The 20,019-nt window shown below is 53.0% G+C and overlaps 1 protein-coding gene across 1 annotated transcript in view; it reads left to right on the top strand.

Moving 5' to 3' along the window:
* Nucleotides 1–20,019, top strand: part of SPAG17 (sperm associated antigen 17) — a 1,802,643-nt gene that overhangs the window by 1,081,251 nt on the left and 701,373 nt on the right. The window contains exon 27 of the mRNA XM_085620708.1: nucleotides 10,183–10,306. Within this exon, the coding sequence (XP_085476834.1) occupies nucleotides 10,183–10,306 (124 nt within the window). The remainder of the gene's footprint in view (nucleotides 1–10,182; nucleotides 10,307–20,019) is intronic.

Genomic DNA, 20,019 nt, shown 5'->3' with positions numbered 1-20,019 from the left:
AGTCACCTGGTTCAACTCACAGATAGCCTCTAGATTCACCAAATCACTAATGATACCAACCTCTACGTGAGGCCTTCTCCGCTTCAGACATCCAACACCTCAAACACTGCTTGTCCATCCTCCGGGCTTCGATGTCTAATGCCTATTCCAAGCACAGCCCAGCCAAGACAGGATTCCTGTTATTTCCTAAGAGCAACAATCAATAAACAGTTCAAACCTAGCTTAATGACAAGAACCTTGACAGCTTTGAACACCAATATTAGCTGAATGCCAAGTCCCTTGGAATCACCCTGGACTCCAGACTCATCCTCAATGAGTACATGGCCCAAAAACCGCTCTCTCTTCTAAAGAAAGTGAAATTGTTTCTTCCAGAAAGCGACTTCTGAACTGGTGTTCAAGTCCTCTTACATTCAGTCTGTCTGGTGATAAGTCCCTGCTTCATAGCCTCCCAGACTCCACACTAGCCCCTCTTCAGGGCACCCTACACGCCGCAGCACGTCACATCCATCATCCTGAGAGAAATAACTGGGCTCCATAAAAGGGCTCCTCTTGCCGGCTGCGCCATCTTTAAAACCAGCTGCATCATTTACAAACATCACAACCAGGACCCCCGCTCATCTTGCAGACAAGCTCACCTTCACTGCTGGTTCGCTGCTCACCCGCAGCCACAATGCCAACAGGCGGCAGAATAAGAAAAAACAAGGCAGCCGTCCGTTTCCTTCTATGCACCCAGGAGCTGGAACAACATCTCCAAATCAAAAGGAGAGCCCCAACACTGCTCCAGTTTAGGAAAGAGTTTAAGATGCATCTCTTGAAAGAGCTCTGTGTCACGATACATGAATTCATCCTCCGCCCGGGGGCCTCTCCTGTGACTCACTGACTCAATGCATGAATGCATCCACCGCCCAGGGCCCTCTCCTGTGACTCACTGACTGAACGCATGAATTCATCCTCCGCCCGGGGGCCTCTCCTGTGACTCACTGACTCAATGCATGAATGCATCCACCGCCCAGGGCCCTCTCCTGTGACTCACTGACTGAACGCATGAATGCATCCTCCGCCCAGGGCCCTCTCCTGTGACTCACTGACTCAATACATGAATGCATCCACCGCCCGGGGCCTCTCCTGTGACTCACTGACTCAATGCATGAATGCATCCACCACCCAGGGCCCTCTCCTGTGACTCACTGACTCAACGCATGAATGCATCCACCGCCCGGGGCCTCTCCTGTGACTCACTGACTCAATGCATGAATGCATCCACCACCCTGGGCCCTCTCCTGTGACTCACTGACTGAACGCATGAATGCATCCTCCGCCCAGGGCCCTCTCCTGTGACTCACTGACTCAACGCATGAATGCATCCACCGCCCGGGGGCCTCTCCTGTGACTCACTGACTCAACGCATGAATGCATCCACCGCCCGGGGGCCTCTCCTGTGACTCACTGACTCAACGCATGAATGCATCCACCGCCCGGGGCCTCTCCTGTGACTCACTGACTCAATGCATGAATGCATCCACCACCCTGGGCCCTCTCCTGTGACTCACTGACTGAACGCATGAATGCATCCTCCGCCCAGGGCCCTCTCCTGTGACTCACTGACTCAATACATTAATGCATCCACCGCCCTGGGCCCTCTCCTGTGACTCACTGACTCAACGCATTAATGTATCCTTCGCCCAGGGCCCTCTCCTGTGACTCACTGACTCAATGCATGAATGCATCCTCCGCCCAGGGCACTCTCCTGTGACTCACTGACTGAACGCATGAATGCATCCTCCGCCCAGGGCCCTCTCCTGTGACTCACTGACTCAATACATGAATGCATCCACCGCCCGGGGCCTCTCCTGTGACTCGCTGACTCAATGCATGAATGCATCCACCACCCAGGGCCCTCTCCTGTGACTCACTGACTCAACGCATGAATGCATCCACCGCCCGGGGCCTCTCCTGTGACTCACTGACTCAATGCATGAATGCATCCACCACCCTGGGCCCTCTCCTGTGACTCACTGACTGAACGCATGAATGCATCCTCCGCCCAGGGCCCTCTCCTGTGACTCACTGACTCAACGCATGAATGCATCCACCGCCCGTTGGCCTCTCCTGTGACTCACTGACTCAACGCATGAATGCATCCACCGCCCGGGGGCCTCTCCTGTGACTCACTGACTCAACGCATGAATGCATCCACCGCCGGGTGCCTCTCCTGTGACTCACTGACTCAATGCATGAATGCATCCACCACCCTGGGCCCTCTCCTGTGACTCACTGACTGAACGCATGAATGCATCCTCCGCCCAGGGCCCTCTCCTGTGACTCACTGACTCAATACATTAATGCATCCACCGCCCTGGGCCCTCTCCTGTGACTCACTGACTCAACGCATTAATGTATCCTTCGCCCAGGGCCCTCTCCTGTGACTCACTGACTCAATGCATGAATGCATCCTCCGCCCAGGGCACTCTCCTGTGACTCCCTGACTCAACGCATGAATGCATCCACCGCCCGGGGGCCTCTCCTGTGACTCACTGACTCAATGCATGAATGCATCCTCCGCCCAGGGCACTCTCCTGTGACTCCCTGACTCAACGCATGAATGCATCCACCGTCCGGGGCCTCTCCTGTGACTCACTTACTCAATGCATGAATGCATCCACCGCCCGGGGGCCTCTCCTGCGTCTCACTGACTCAATACATGAATGCATCCACCGCCCGGGGCCTCTCCTGTGACTCACTGACTCAATGCATGAATGCATCCACCACCCAGGGCCCTCTCCTGTGACTCACTGACTGAACGCATGAATGCATCCTCCGCCCAGGGCCCTCTCCTGTGACTCACTGACTCAATACATTAATGCATCCACCGCCCTGGGCCCTCTCCTGTGACTCACTGACTCAACGCATTAATGTATCCTTCGCCCAGGGCCCTCTCCTGTGACTCACTGACTCAATGCATGAATGCATCCACCGCCCAGGGCCCTCTCCTGTGACTCACTGACTCAACTCATGAATACATCCACCTCCCAGGGCCCTCTCCTGTGACTCACTGACTCAATGCATGAATGCATCCACCGCCCAGGGCCCTCTCCTGTGACTCACTGACTCAATGCATGAATGCATCCACCGCCCGGGGCCTCTCCTGTGACTCACTGACTCAATGCATGAATGCATCCTCCGCCCAGGGCACTCTCCTGTGACTCACTGACTCAACGCATGAATGCATCCACCACCCATGGCCCTCTCCTGTGACTCACTGACTCAATGCATGAATGCATCCACCACCCAGGGGCCTCTCCTGTGACTCACTGACTCAATGCATGAATGCATCCACCACCCAGGGCCCTCTCCTGTGACTCACTGACTGAACGCATGAATGCATCCTCCGCCCAGGGCCCTCTCCTGTGACTCACTGACTCAATACATTAATGCATCCACCGCCCTGGGCCCTCTCCTGTGACTCACTGACTCAACGCATTAATGTATCCTTCGCCCAGGGCCCTCTCCTGTGACTCACTGACTCAATGCATGAATGCATCCACCGCCCAGGGCCCTCTCCTGTGACTCACTGACTCAACTCATGAATACATCCACCTCCCAGGGCCCTCTCCTGTGACTCACTGACTCAATGCATGAATGCATCCACCGCCCAGGGCCCTCTCCTGTGACTCACTGACTCAATGCATGAATGCATCCACCGCCCGGGGCCTCTCCTGTGACTCACTGACTCAACGCATGAATGCATCCTCCGCCCAGGGCACTCTCCTGTGACTCACTGACTCAACGCATGAATGCATCCACCACCCATGGCCCTCTCCTGTGACTCACTGACTCAACGCATGAATGCATCCACCACCCAGGGGCCTCTCCTGTGACTCACTGACTCAACGCATGAATGCATCCTCCACCCAGGGCCCTCTCCTATGACTCACTGACTCAACGCATGAATGCATCCTCCGCCCAGGGCCCTCTCCTGTGACTCACTGACTCAATGCATGAATGCATACACTGCCCGGGGGCCTCTCCAGTGACTCACTGACTCAACACATGAATGCATCCACCATCCAGGGCACTCTCCTGTGACTCACTGACTCAACGCATGAATGCATCCTCCGCCCAGGGCACTCTCTTGTGACTCACTGACTCAACGCATGAATGCATCCACCGCCCAGGGCCCTCTCCTGTGACTCACTGACTGAACGCATGAATGCATCCTCCGCCCAGGGCCCTCTCCTGTGACTCACTGACTCAATACATGAATGCATCCACCGCCCGGGGCCTCTCCTGTGACTCACTGACTCAATGCATGAATGCATCCACCGCCCAGGGCCCTCTCCTGTGACTCACTGACTCAACGCATGAATGCATCCCCCACCCAGGGCCCTCTCCTGTGACTCACTGACTGAACGCATGAATGCATCCTCCACCCAGGGCCCTCTCCTGTGACTCACTGACTCAATGCATGAATGCATCCTCCACCCAGGGCCCTCTCCTGTGACTCACTGACTCAATGCATGAATGCATCCTCCACCCAGGGCCCTCTCCTATGACTCACTGACTCAACGCATGAATGCATCCTCAGCCCAGGGCCCTCTCCTGTGACTCACTGACTCAATGCATGAATGCATCCACCGCCCGGGGGCCTCTCTTGTGACTCACTGACTCAACACATGAATGCATCCACCATCCAGGGCACTCTCCTGTGACTCACTGACTCAACGCATGAATGCATCCTCCGCCCAGGGCACTCTCTTGTGACTCACTGACTCAACGCATGAATGCATCCACCGCCCAGGGCCCTCTCCTGTGACTCACTGACTGAATGCATGAATGCATCCTCCGCCCAGGGCCCTCTCCTGTGACTCACTGACTCAATACATGAATGCATCCACCGCCCGGGGCCTCTCCTGTGACTCACTGACTCAATGCATGAATGCATCCACCGCCCAGGGCCCTCTCCTGTGACTCACTGACTCAACGCATGAATGCATCCCCCACCCAGGGCCCTCTCCTGTGATTCACTGACTGAACGCATGAATGCATCCTCCACCCAGGGCCCTCTCCTGTGACTCACTGACTCAATGCATGAATGCATCCTCCACCCAGGGCCCTCTCCTGTGACTCACTGACTCAATGCATGAATGCATCCTCCACCCAGGGCCCTCTCCTGTGACTCACTGACTCAATGCATGAATGCATCCACCACCCAGGGCCCTCTCCTGTGACTCACTGACTGAACGCATGAATGCATCCTCCGCCCAGGGCCCTATCCTGTGACTCACTGACTCAATGCATGAATGCATCCACCACCCAGGGCCCTCTCCTGTGACTCACTGACTCAACGCATGAATGCGTCCTCTGCCCATGGCCCTCTCCTGTGACTCACTGACTCAACGCATGAATGCATCCACCGCCCAGGGCCCTCTCCTGTGACTCACTGACTCAACGCATGAATGCATCCACCATCCAGGGCACTCTCCTGTGACTCACTGACTCAACGCATGAATGCATCCACCGCCCAGGGCCCTCTCCTGTGATTCACTGACTCAACACATGAATGCATCCACCATCCAGGGCACTCTCCTGTGACTCACTGACTCAACGCATGAATGCATCCACCGCCCAGGGCACTCTCCTGTGACTCACTGACTCAACGCATGAATGCATCCTCCACCCAGGGCCCTCTCCTGTGACTCACTGACTCAATGCATGAATGCATCCACCGCCCAGGGCCCTCTCCTGTGACTCACTGACTCAACGCATGAATGCGTCCTCTGCCCATGGCCCTCTCCTGTGACTCACTGACTCAACACATGAATGCGTCCTCTGCCCATGGCCCTCTCCTGTGACTCACTGACTCAACGCATGAATGCATCCACCACCCAGGGCCCTCTCCTGTGACTCACTGACTCAATGCACGAATGCATCCACCATCCAGGGCACTCTCCTGTGACTCACTCACTCAACGCATTAATGCATACACCGCCCAGGGCCCTCTCCTGTGACTCACTGACTCAATGCATGAATGCATCCACCATCCAGGGCACTCTCCTGTGACTCACTGACTCAATGCATGAATGCATCCACCGCCCAGGGCCCTCTCCTGTGACTCACTGACTCAACGCATGAATGCATCCACCGCCCAGGGCCCTCTCCTGTGACTCACTGACTCAATGCATGAATGCATCCACCACCCAGGGCCCTCTCCTGTGACTCACTGACTGAACGCATGAATTCATCCTCCGCCCAGGGCCCTCTCCTGTGACTCACTGACTCAATGCATTAATGCATCCTCCGTCCAGGGCCCTCTCCTGTGACTCACTGACTCAATGCATGAATGCATCCACCGCCCAGGGCCCTCTCCTGTGACTCACTGACTCAACACATGAATGCATCCACCGCCCAGGGCCCTCTCCTGTGACTCACTGACTCAACGCATGAATGCATCCACCGCCCAGGGCCCTCTCCTGTGACTCACTGACTCAATGCATGAATGCATCCACCATCCAGGGCACTCTCCTGTGACTCACTGACTCAACGCATGAATGCATCCACCGCCCAGGGCCCTCTCCTGTGACTCACTGACTCAATGCATGAATGCATCCACCATCCAGGGCCCTCTCCTGTGACTCACTGACTCAACGCATGAATGCATACACCGCCCAGGGCCCTCTCCTGTGACTCACTGACTCAATGCATGAATGCATCCACCATCCAGGGCCCTCTCCTGTGACTCACTGACTCAACGCATGAATGCATCCACCGCCCAGGGCCCTCTCCTGTGACTCACTGACTCAATGCATGAATGCATCCCCCATCCAGGGCACTCTCCTGTGACTCACTGACTCAACGCATGAATGCATCCACCGCCCAGGGCCCTCTCCTGTGACTCACTGACTCAACGCATGAATGCATCCTCCGCCCAGGGCACTCTCTTGTGACTCACTGACTCAACGTATGAATGTATCCACCACCCAGGGCCCTCTCCTGTGACTCACTGACTCAACACATGAATGCATCCTCCGCCCAGGGCACTCTCTTGTGACTCACTGACTCAACGCATGAGTGCATCCTCCACCCAGGGCCCTCTCCTGTGACTCACTGACTCAACGCATGAATGCATCCTCCGCCCAGGGCACTCTCTTGTGACTCACTGACTCAACGCATGAATGCATCCACCGCCCAGGGCCCTCTCCTGTGACTCACTGACTCAACGCATGAATGCATCCACCGCCCAGGGCCCTCTCCTGTGACTCACTGACTCAATGCATGAATGCATCCACCGTCCAGGGCCCTCTCCTGTGACTCACTGACTCAACGCATGAGTGCATCCTCCACCCAGGGCCCTCTCCTGTGACTCACTGACTCAACGCATGAATGCATCCACCGCCCAGGGCCCTGTCCTGTGATTCACTGACTCAACGCATGAATGCATCCTCCACCCAGGGCCCTCTCCTGTGACTCACTGACTCAACGCATGAATGCATCCACCATCCAGGGCACTCTCCTGTGACTCACTGACTCAACGCATTAATGCATCCTCTGCCCAAGGCCCTCTCCTGTGACTCACTGACTCAACGCATGAATGCATCCACCATCCAGGGCACTCTCCTGTGACTCACTGACTTAATGCATGAATGCATCCACCATCCAGGGCAGTCTCCTGTGACTCACTGACTCAACGCATGAATACATCCACCGCCCAGGGCCCTCTCCTGTGACTCACTGACTCAACACATGAGTGCATCCTCCACCCAGGGCCCTCTCCTTTGACTCACTGACTCAACGCATGAATGCATCCACCGCCCAGGGCCCTCTCCTGTGACTCACTGACTCAACGCATGAATGTATCCTCCACCCAGGGCCCTCTCCTGTGACTCACTGACTCAACGCATGAATGCATCCACCACCCAGGGCCCTCTCCTGTGACTCACTGACTCAACGCATGAATGCATCCTCTGCCCAGGGCCCTCTTCTGTGACTCACTGACTCAACGCATGAATGCATCCACCGCCCAGGGCCCTCTCCTGTGACTCACTGACTCAACGCATGAATGCATCCACCACCCAGGGCCCTCTCCTGTGACTCACTGACTCAACGCATGAGTGCATCGTCCACCCAGGGCCCTCTCCTGTGACTCACTGACTCAACGCATGAATGCATCCACCGCCCAGGGCCCTCTCCTGTGACTCACTGACTCAACGCATGAATGCATCCTCCATGCAGGGCCCTCTCCTGTGACTCACTGACTCAACGCATGAATGCATCCACCGCCCAGGGCTCTCTCCTGTGACTCACTGACTCAACGCATGAATGCATCCTCTGCCCAGGGCCCTCTCCTGTGACTCACTGACTCAACGCATGAATGCATCCTCCACCCAGGGCCCTCTCCTGTGACTCACTGACTCAACGCATGAATGCATCCACCGCCCAGGGCCCTCTCCTGTGACTCACTGACTCAACGCATGAATGCATCCTCCATCCAGGGCACTCTCCTGTGACTCACTGACTCTACGCATGAATGTATCCACCACCCAGGGCCCTCTCATGTGATTCACTGACTCAACGCATGAATGCATCCTCCGCCCAGGGCCCTCTCCTGTGACTCACTGACTCAATACATGAATGCATACACCGCCCAGGGCCCTCAACTGTGACTCACTGACTCAATGCATGAATGCATCCACCGCCCAGGGCCCTCTCCTGTGACTCACTGACTAAATGCATGAATGCATCCACCATCCAGGGCACTCTCCTGTGACTCACTGACTCAACGCATGAATGCATCCACCGCCCAGGGCCCTCTCCTGTGACTCACTGACTCAATACATGAATGCATACACCGCCCAGTGCCCTCTCCTGTGACTCACTGACTCAATGCATGAATGCATCCACCGCCCAGGGCACTCTCTTGTGACAAACTGACTCAACGCATGAATGCATCCACCGCCCAGGGCCCTCTCCTGTGACTCACTGACTCAACGCATGAATGTATCCACCACCCAGGGCCCTCTCCTGTGACTCACTGACTCAACGCATGAATGCATCCCCCGCCCAGGGTCCTCTCCTGTGACTCAATGCATCCACCGCCCAGGGCCCTCTCCTGTGACTCACTGACTCAATGCATGAATGCATACACCGCCCAGGGCCCTCTCCTGTGACTCACTGACTCAACACATGAATGCATCCACCGCACAGGGTCCTCTCCTGTGACTCATCTCAGGAATGCATCCACCGTCCAGGGCCCTCTCCTGTGACTCACTGACTCAATACATGAATGAATCCACCGCCCAGGGCCCTCTCCTGTGACTCACTGACTCAACGCATGAATGTATCCACCGCCCAGGGTCCTCTCCTGTGACTCATCTCAAGAATGCATCCATCGTCCAGGGCCCTCTCCTGTGACTCACTGACTCAACGCATGAATGCATCCACCGCTCAGGGCCCTGTCCTGTGACCCACTGACTCAATGCATGAATGCATCCACCATCCAGGGCACTCTCTTGTGACTCATCTCAGGAATGCATCCACCGCCCAGGGCCCTCTCCTATGACTCACTGACTCAATGCATGAATGCATCTTCCGCCCAGGGCCCTCTCCTGTGACTCACTGACTCAACTCATGAATGCATCCACCGCCCAGGGCCCTCTCTTGTGACTCACTGACTCAACGCATGAATGCATCCACCGCCCAGGGCCCTCTCCTGTGACTCACTGACTCAACGCATGAATGCATCCACCGCCCAGGGCCCTCTCCTGTGACTCACTGACTTTATGATGGTCTTTGACCATGTACCGGGCTGAACTAACTTTTGGCGAGGTTCACTTCTAGAAATACCACATACCATGTTGCTGACCATCTCAGGAATAAAACCTCGGTCCGGTAGGTACGCTGCAGGTACTGACAATTCCAGGTGTTCCTGGAGTGAGAGCTACTTCAAGAAGTTGTATCTAGTCTTTAAAAGTTCAGCTCAAGTTAATCTTGGGTATAATGCTGTTAGTATGTAATACATAGCATACATAACATGTTTTAACACATTTCCAGGATCGGATGTCCCTTTTAATGTTCCCAATGAAATAGTCAGAGAGAGCATACAACAAATGATTACGTAAATAAGACAACATCCTAAAATTACATGTTAACAACGACCTCAAACTGGGCCTGTTTTGCACTTCACAGGTGGAGCCAGTCCCTGCAGTGGTAGCTGCACCTGAGCCAGTCCCAGAAGTCCCAGTGTTCCAGAGTCTGAACTTGTCCTGCCCCAATGGATTGCATGTCACCTTCCTGAGTGAGGCCACTCTGGGTAAGTGCTCACGTAGCCGAAACATGCTATTAGCTATGAGTGAACCATGCTCACTCTGGACCCAGGTTTAAACCTGGAGATGATAGTTCACTAAAAAGTGCTCTGGATTACCTTGGGACATTGTTCATTGTGCAGGTCTGTGCTGTCTAGATGAGCGGCATAGAGAGGAGTGTGAAAGGGAGATCCTTGTAACAGAGACTGAAAAGGCACCAGATTCTCTCCGCTGCAAATGGTTATTTAAGATTAACAATTAGAAACCTGAGCAACAATTGTAAGCGTAAGAGTTCATACAGATTCACAACTCTCCCATAGATTAGATTTCTTTCTTTTCTTTTAATATTCCATTTTCATAGCATCTTCAGTAATTACAATTCTTGTTGGATGCTCTTCAAACCACAGGGTAACCACAAGATTGCCAACACGTGTTTCGTCAGGCCAATGCGCCAATCGACTTCATCAGGGCAAGAGGAACAAATGAAAAAAGCCAGTGAAAAATTCTTCCCATGAACCATTGGTTCAGACAAGACAAATTCCTATAACAAAGATCACCGCATCACGATCAGCAGTCTGATAAGTCTATGTAAAACCTGTTCGTACTCCCAGATCTGGGTCGTGATACAGCGAGTCCAAACCTTAGATAAATCAGTACAGCGACCAGCAGCATGTATTATACATCGGCGTACTGCCATAACTTCTTTGGTTTTGGTTATTTAAGATGCTGTGCTTCAGAGAGGGGATAATAAATGGGCTCAGATTGTTTTATGACTCGCTTAGTGCAAGGGCCAGCAGGAACTCCTGGATAGTGCAAGGGCCAACAGGAACTTCTCGATAGTGCAAGTGCCCGCAGGAACTCCTGGATAGTATAAGGGCCAGCAGGAACTCCTGAATAGTGCAAGGGCCGTCAGGAACTCCTGGATAGTGCAAGGACCAGCAGGAACTCCTGGATAGTGCAAGGGCCGGCAGGAACTCCTGGGTGGTGCAAGGGCCGGCAGCAACTCCTGGATAGTGCAAGGGCCAGCAGCAACTCCTGGGTGGTGCAAGGGCCGGCAGGAACTCCTGGATAGTGCAAGAGTCAGCAGGAACTCCTGGATAGTCCATGGGCTGGCAGGAACTCCTGAATAATGCAAAGGCCAGCAGGAACTTCTGGATAGTGCACGATTTGGCAGGAACTCCTGGATAGTGCAAAGGCTGTCAGGAACCCCTAAATAGTGTAAGGGCCGACAGGAACTCCTGGATAGTGTATGGGCCGGCAGCAACTCCTTGATAGTGCACGGGCCGTCAGGAACTCCTGGATAGTGTAAGGGCCAACTGCAACTTCTGGATAGTGCAAGCGCCAGCAGTAACGGCAGGACAGTGCAAGGGCCAGCAGGAACCCCTGGATAGTGCAAGGGCCAACAGGAACTCCTCGATAGTGCAAGCGTCAGCAGGAACTCCTGAATAGTGCAAGGGCCAGCAGGAACTCCTTGTGAGACGGTAGCCTGATATATGATGTCCACTAGTTCTAGTGGGCACCTTGTATCAGTCCAAACAACCCCTTATGGTGATAGGTTAAAGACAACCTTTATTGAAAGCTATCCTAGTGGTAGCTATGGAGAGCAGCCTTCAGGCTAAGTCTTGAAGGAATGCAGCTTGTTTTAGCAGTCTATAATCTCTTGAATGATCAAATGAAAGGACAACCACACCAGGTATATTTAAAATATGTGTATTTAGGTTAACACACACCCCTCTAGTCTCTTTATGAGACTGGAGTTTGAAGTACTTAAGTTACAAGATAGCAACCAACATTAATAGCACAAATACATGTTTGGACCCTAGGTGCATACCAAACCATATACCAAAAAAGTGGTATAAGAACCACGTCTGAACTAGACACAAGGCCTATAGCCTGTAGAATCGCTGGGACCCCAAGGAACCACCCAAGGTAGTGACACAGGGGACCCACGGGGACTGTATGCAGTGTGAGAACACAACCGTGGGTTCCCGTTATCTTCTATGGGCAATGTCGTGGTTGGAAATTTAAAGATTAGGGACACTTCTAATCGAGTCAGGACCAAACCCTTTTGGATTTAAGAAGTTCTAGGGCCAGCACCCACGGGAGCACCGGAGTACTCGAGTTACGTCACCCAGGGAAGCCGGGTGCATAGGTGTCTTTTGGTATCGGTTCGCGTCATCCATTTCAATGGAAGCCTGCAAAGAACTGCTGCTTTCGTGAATAGGAGAAGTGTCCGGAGAGATCCAAGCCTGGATCTGGGATGGAAGGAACCTGAAACCAGAGGGGACAGAGTCTGGGTCACTAGCCAGTGACCAAGGGCAGGATGGACCAATGCCCACAGATGTTGGGTGCTTCAGGTGAGTTGATGGGTGTCTTGACTCTTCAGCCACGAGGTCCATTGGGCATCGACATAGTCCATGAGCCAGATTCGAGGTGTACCACGAAGTCTGTCGAGTGCTGCGGTGTCGGCGACCAGAATGGACCCAACGAGCCTTGGCAACGGCAAGTCACTGGAATTCAGAGAAAGGACTGCGGTGCAGACCAGCAAGGTCTGAAGGACTTACCCAGCGAGGGTAAGTCAGGGCAATTCTGGAGCAACCAGGAAAGCCCAATCAGAAAAGGAGTTGCCTTCGTGTGGACCTGCTAGCCATTGGTCTAGTGATCGCAAAGGAGCCTCGAGCGGTCGCACTGGCAGCCGGCCCACGGATCACTCATGGAGTGGAGGACAACAATCTTCGGTGCTGGAGGTGCTCAAGGCTGGGGCTACTGGGAGCCCAAAGCACAACTTCGAGGAGGACCAGGAAGATGCTGTTGCTGCAAAAGATCACAGTGTCCAGGAGTCACGGTTCCACATTACCCATGATAGCCACGGGCCTCAGCTTTGCTGTGGACTCAGGGTAAACTCGGGGAAGTCTGGAAATCCACCTCTGGTGATGCAAAGACTTCGGCGTCCGGCGGGAGCTTCAGCGATGCAGACCGGTCAGTTGCTTCTTTGGTGCCTGCCAAGCAGGGGAGTCACTCCTTGACCCCAAGGGAGATTTCTTCAGTGTTCTAGTCAGGATAGAACATCGAAGGTCCAGGATATCTGTAGCAGAGTTTCGTCCAGGGTAATCTAAAGTCCTAGGGACTGGATTCCTATACTTATAGTAAGTTGTTAGAAATGGGATTTCTGGTTGGCTAGGGCTTGCACCAAAGCCAGGCAGAAACCACCACTCTAGTCAGGGCTGGGGAGTTAAACGCCATAGATAACCCCTGCTCACCCCCTTGGTAGCTTGGCACGAGCAGTCAGGCTTATCCCGGAGGCAATGTGTAAAGCGTTTGCGCGCACACACAGCAACCACACCCTAGGCCCACCACAAAGGAAACTCCATAGAAGGTTATATATAAAAAAATAGCCTTTGTATTATAATAAACACATTAGATGATAATCACATAATTTACACTCTGCCAACTGGCACTGGGCAGAATCTTACAGGGGACTATTTACACAAGACAGGGCCACACGGGCCACTGTCAGAATCAGCACAAATCACCAATTGTACATGTAGAACATATGCTAACTGTAACACAAATTATCACGGTAGAGCACAACCAGTAACTACTGGCGCAATAATGACCTCAGCGTCATCACACTAGAATCAGGTATAAAACCTATCCTGCATCCATCACAGAGGCATAAACACATTATGCAATTTCTCATTAGTCTAACGCATTAGACCTAACCTCCTAAGTAGAACTACACTAGGGGCGTACATCACACAGGGAAGTATAATCTCTCTAACATCAACCTAAACAGGTAAAGCAACCTCCTAGGCAGAAATCCTATCTAGAGGTATAAAACACAGGGTGCGCAAAACATGCTACACACAGTACATTTCCTAACACCCAACGCATTGGTATATGAAGCACAATAACACCTAAATCACATTAGGGTCCAGGTTGCGCCAGAACCTAAACGTAGCAGCTGCCCACTACTTGCTGGGCAGCTGGGGACAAGAACAGCGCCTAAACACTGCAGCTGGCACTAAGTGCTGCGCAGCTGGGAAGTCACATGAGGCTTGGGCTCTCAATGGCCCTTGAAATACTGTCAAAACGTTGGAGCCACCTAGGCTCTAAAACAACATGTCCCCCAGTACTGTGGAGCGCACCGGCGCTATTACTCCGGGAACTGGTAATGGGACGTTCACATTCATCCAGCACATTACACATTCATCCCCAAACCCCTCCCAAGACTGGTAAGACAGTTTCTACCGCCCCTGATTTCTCAACCTGACCACCAAGTGACACAGGTACCATTACCCCGGGAACTGGGAATAGGAAAACATGCACTGGACACACATCTGCTGCCACCACTGGATCCCACCCTTACTGGTGAATCCAGAAACACATTTCCACAGAAATGACACTTAAAACAAACTTAGAACAATCATCCCTTTCCATGTGACTATCTAAATGCAGAGTTTTGTAGTGCAGCCAGCCGTTGCTGTGGTACTGCGCAAACGCAAGTCCTCATCCCACCGCTGATCACCAATGTTAGAAATTGGATTTCTGGTTGGCTAGGGCTTGCGCCAAAGCCAGGCAGAAACCACCACTCTAGTCAGGGCTGGGGAGTTACACGCCAAAGATAACCCCTGCTCACCCCCTTAGTAGCTTGGCACGAGCAGTCAGGCTTATGCCGGAGGCAATGTGTAAAGCGTTTGCGCGCACACAGCAACCACACCCTAGGCCCACCACAAAGGAAACTCCACACAAGGTTATATATAAAAAAATAGCCTTTGTATTATAATAAACACATTAGATGATAATCACATAATTTACAGTGTGCCAACTGGCACTGGGCAGAATTTTACAAGGGACTATTTACACGGGACAGGGCCACATGGTCCACTGTCAGAATCAGCACAAATCACCAATTGTACATGTAGAACATATACTAACTGTAACACAAATTATCACGGTAGAGCACAACCAGTAACTACTGGCGCAATAATGACCTCAGCGTCATCACACTAGAATCAGGTATAAAAACTATCCTGCATCCATCACAGAGGCATAAACACATTATGCAATTTCTCATTAGTCTAACGCATTAGACCTAACCTCCTAAGTAGAACTACACTAGGGGCGTACATCACACAGGGAAGTATAATCTCTCTAACATCAACCTAAACAGGTAATGCAACCTCCTAGGCAGAAATCCTATCGAGAGGTATAAAACACAGGGTGCGCAAAACATGCTACACACAGTACATTTCCTAACACCCAACGCATTGGTATATAAAGCACAATAACACCTAAATCACATTAGGGTCCAGGTTGCGCCAGAACCTAAACGTAGCAGCTGCCCAATACTTGCTGGGCAGCTGGGGACAAGAACAGGGCCTAAACACTGCAGCTGGCACTAAGTGCTGCGCAGCTGGGAAGTCACATGAGGCTTGGGCTCTCAATGGCCCTTGAAATACTGTCAAAACGTTGGAGCCACCCAGGCTCTAAAACAACATGTCCCCCAGTACTGTGGAGCGCACTGGCGCTTTTAGAAGGAAATATGCCCCCAAGACGTTGAGCCACGTAGGCTCGTAGAACCATTATGCCCCCATGGAGCGCACGGGCTCCCGAACTAATCATGCCAACACGCTGGAGCCCCCTGGGCTCTGAAAACATACACGTGCCCTTAGTTGGAGCCACGTAGGCTCAGAAATGCAGGAATGCCCCATTGGAGCCACGCAGGCTCAGAAATGCATTATGCCCCCGTTGGAGCCAGCTGGGGCTCTTAAAATAAACAGGCCCCCATTGGAGCGGCCCGCTGCCATGCGGGGCCGCTCTGACCCTGCCTCTCCCCACCCGGAGTCACTCAGATCACTCACCGGATGGGGGGCGGAGGCAGGACTCGGACTCCTCTCCTTTTTCACCCGGGCCCCCTCCTGGGACCCGGGACTCCTGCGGGCAAAGGCGGGGCTCTCCCTGGCACATGGGAGCCCCGCTGAACGGCCGCATAACTTCCCTGCCTTCACCCGGGCCCCCTCCTGGGACCCGGGGCTTTGGGAACATGCGCGGGGCTCTCTCCACGCATGGGAGCCCCGCGAGGCCTCACAGTCTTCCGGGCCGTCTTCCGGGCCGTCTTCTCTTCGGCGGGCGGGGCTTCCAGACTCCAGGGAGGCCCCGCCCAGGTCACAGGCAATCTCTGCCTGACTTCCGCAGCGGCGGTGATTCATGATCTCAGCAGCAATTGCGGGGTGGGCACCCGCGTCTTTCAAAAACAATATAAACAAGCGGCCATGCGGGCTGGGCACCCGCGATTTAAATATAAAAACAAGCGGGGTGGGCACCCGCCATAAGAGTCACCACGGCACGGCATCAAAGCGGGGTGGGCACCCACGAGGGCTCACATAAGCGGGGTGGGCACCCGCACCAAGCCATCACATAAAACTAAGACGTAGGGTGGGCACCTGCGCACCAAAAGCAACAAAATAGGCGGGGTGGGCTCCCGCAAGGCCGGCATCACGGGGGAATCCTTCAGCTGGGAACTCCCCCCTTTTCCCCTGGAACCAGCGCAGCGCTGCGAAGCCTCAGCGCTCCTTCTAAAGTAAAGGGCCAAAATCCAAGGCAAAGCGCTCGCAGGCGCTTAGAAGAATGCAGCAAAAGGTCCCAGAAGTCTTCCAGGTATCCAGGGGCTGGGCAGGGCCCAGGGAGGCAAGCCTTCCCCTGGGCCCCAGCAGCAGCACGCCCCTGGTAGATTCAAGTTAGAACAAGAACATTTTCATGGGGTCACAGCCCCTCTTTTATACACAGAATCCTTTGTCTCCAAAGGTGCAGGGAAGGGGCGAACCAGATGCAACTGGTTCCTGAGCACTTTGTTTTGCTCAGCCCCTCTCCCTATTCACAGAACAGGCCAGGGACATCAGACGCACCACAGGGGGTGGAGCTAGCATTGTGGAGGGAAAGCCCAGCCCTATTCAGGTCCCAGGTGTACTCCTCCCTAACATCAACATGCAGATCTCTCCACCTACCACCGGCGCAGACCCATCCTGACTCCTGGAGACAGACACACCAGCCAATCACAAGCCAGACAGTCACTTCACATTTATGCGAGCGTCTAGAAGTGGCACTTCTACACTAGCCACAGTAACGCCGCACACATCATCGTGCAGCATTTAATCTCACGAGTTCGCACATACCAAACTCGACCCTGCACTCCTCTCACATCAGGACTTAACACGGTCACTCAGATCCCCCATGCATTCCTAGGAGAGGGCAGGTCAGTCTCACCAAACCATACACAGAGCGCACGCGCTTTCCACTGGGACACAGTGTAAAAGCGCCTAGAGGCCTAAAACCACTAGTACAACACAGGAAAAAGGCTAGGATAATGCAAAAAGTTCTAGGGGTGAACTTGCCAGAAGGGCCAAGTCCAACATAAGTTTAGGGGATAGACTAAGTCTTAGGCCCCACCTATGGGTGGGCTTGGAAAGAGGGGTGGTTACACCCATTTCCTTTGTCCAGTTTCTTGCCAGAGCAGGGGCAGGTAGCCCCTGCAACCGGTTTGAACTGGACTATGCACAGGCCCCCAGTGCAGGACTTCAAAGCACCAGAGAGTGCTCCCACCGAGCCCCAATACACATCTGCCTGTCTGGGGAGGTGGTGACACCTCCCCTCGACAGGAAACCTATTGTCCAGGCCTCCCCTGCCGGAGTTTGTCAGCAGCAGGAGGCCAGACCCGTGTCTGTGGAAGAGGCATCCATTTTGTGATGCCAGGGCTCAGGAAAGTCTTACCGGGTTTAGCCAGTGTGAACATGTCTCTCCCTCTAGAAGGGTGGAATGCTACCCCCGCCGCCAGAATTGGTGGGGGGTGGGGGTGTAGTATTCCAAAGAGTTTGACACCAAACACGACATGTTTCGATGCATCCATTCCAAAGTTAGCATTTACCGCAAGGTTATAATGCACTTAAGAGTATATGGTATGGCTGTATCACAGAACAGCCATAAGGAAGTATTTCCGAAAGCTGGAGAGGGGCTCAACTGATGCTTGGGCACCCTCTCACATAAAACCAAGCACTCTGCCTTCAGGATTGTCAAGGCCTGCCATAGGAGTGGCTTATAGGTTTATATGTGTCTGTATATATTTGTGGATATAGGTAGCCTATACCACTGTAAGGGGTGCAAGCACACTCTTACCCAGGCTGCAGTAGCAGACCTGTGGTGCCATTTTGGAGTGCTTCCCAGGGGTGGCATAATATATACTGCAGCCCCTGGTAGGCCTCTGAGGTACCTATGCCCTAGGTACATAGTATACCATATACTAGGGGCTTATAAGGCACTCCAGAATCCAATTAGATATGTACCTAATGTACATGGAAACCATTATAGAAAGGAAGCAGCCAGGCTGTGGTCCTGATTAGCAGGGCCACAGCCAGATTAAGGTCGAAAAATAATGAAACACCAGCAAAAAGTGGGGGTGCCCATGTGAAGCAGATCCTACTCTCCTACACAAACACTCCCCCCCTCAAACGCAGGGACATTAAACTAACCTTGACCAGTTGAGTCTTCATGTTCTAAGTAGAAATACCTAGAGAGTCCATCTGCATTGGCATGGTTACTCCCAGGTCTATGTTCCACTGTAAAGTCCATCCCCTGTAGGGAAATGGACCACCTAAGCAGTTTGGGATTTTCACCCGTCATTTGTTTTAGCCATAAGAGGGACTTATGGTCTGTCTGAACAAGGAAGTGAGTACCAAACAAGTATGGCCTCAACTTCTTCAGAGCCCAAACCACAGCAAAGGCCTCCCTCTCAATGGCTGACCAACGTTTCTCTCTAGGGGTCAGCCTTCTGCTTATGAAAGCTACTGGCTGATCCTGACCTTCTTCATTCAGTTGTGACAGTACTGCCCCAACCCCCAATTCAGATGTATCAGTTTGAACAATGATCTTTTTGGAGTAGTCAGGACTCTGCAGAATGGGAGCAGTACACATGGCCTGCTTCAGGTCATCAAATGCCTTTTGGCAGCTAGCTGTCCACTGAACCTTTTTGGGCATCTTTTTAGAAGTTAAGTCATTTAAGGGGGTCACTATTGATCCATACCCTTTGACAAATCTTCTATAGTACCCAGTCAGGCCTAAGAAGGCTCTCACCTGAGTCTGGGTAGTTGGAGCAGTCCATTCCATCATGGTTTGGATTTTGCTCTGCAATGGTTGAACCTGGCCTCCACCTACAAGGTGGCCCAGGTACACAACCTGACTCTGCCCTATCTGGCACTTAGTAGCCTTGATAGTTAGGCCTGCCTTTTGCAGGGCCTCCAAAACATTCCTTAGGTGGACCAGGTGATCCTCCCAGGTGGAGCTAAATACAGCAATATCATCTAGATATGCTGCACTAAAGGCTTCCAGGCCTGTGAGAACTGTATTCACCAACCTTTGGAAAGTGGCAGGTGCATTCTTCAAACCAAAGGGCATTACCACAAATTGATAGTGCCCACTAGGGGTAGAAAATGCTGTCTTTGGCTTTGCATCATCAGCTAGTCTGGTCTGCCAGTAGCCAGCTGTCAAGTCAAATGTGCTAAGGTACTTGGCTGAGGCCAAAGTATCTATAAGCTCATCTGCCCTTGGTATTGGATAGGCATCAGTCCTAGTGACTGCATTGAGACCCCTGTAGTCCACACAAAACCTCATCTCTCTTTTCCCACCACTGGTGTGAGGTTTTGGCACAAGGACCACTGGACTAGCCCAA

This window comes from Triturus cristatus, chromosome 8 (genome assembly GCF_964204655.1).
Source record: "Triturus cristatus chromosome 8, aTriCri1.1, whole genome shotgun sequence".
Taxonomy (NCBI): domain Eukaryota; kingdom Metazoa; phylum Chordata; class Amphibia; order Caudata; family Salamandridae; genus Triturus; species Triturus cristatus.
The sequence above is the reverse complement of the archived record's forward strand: the minus strand, read 5'-3'. Positions and strand labels throughout refer to the sequence as shown.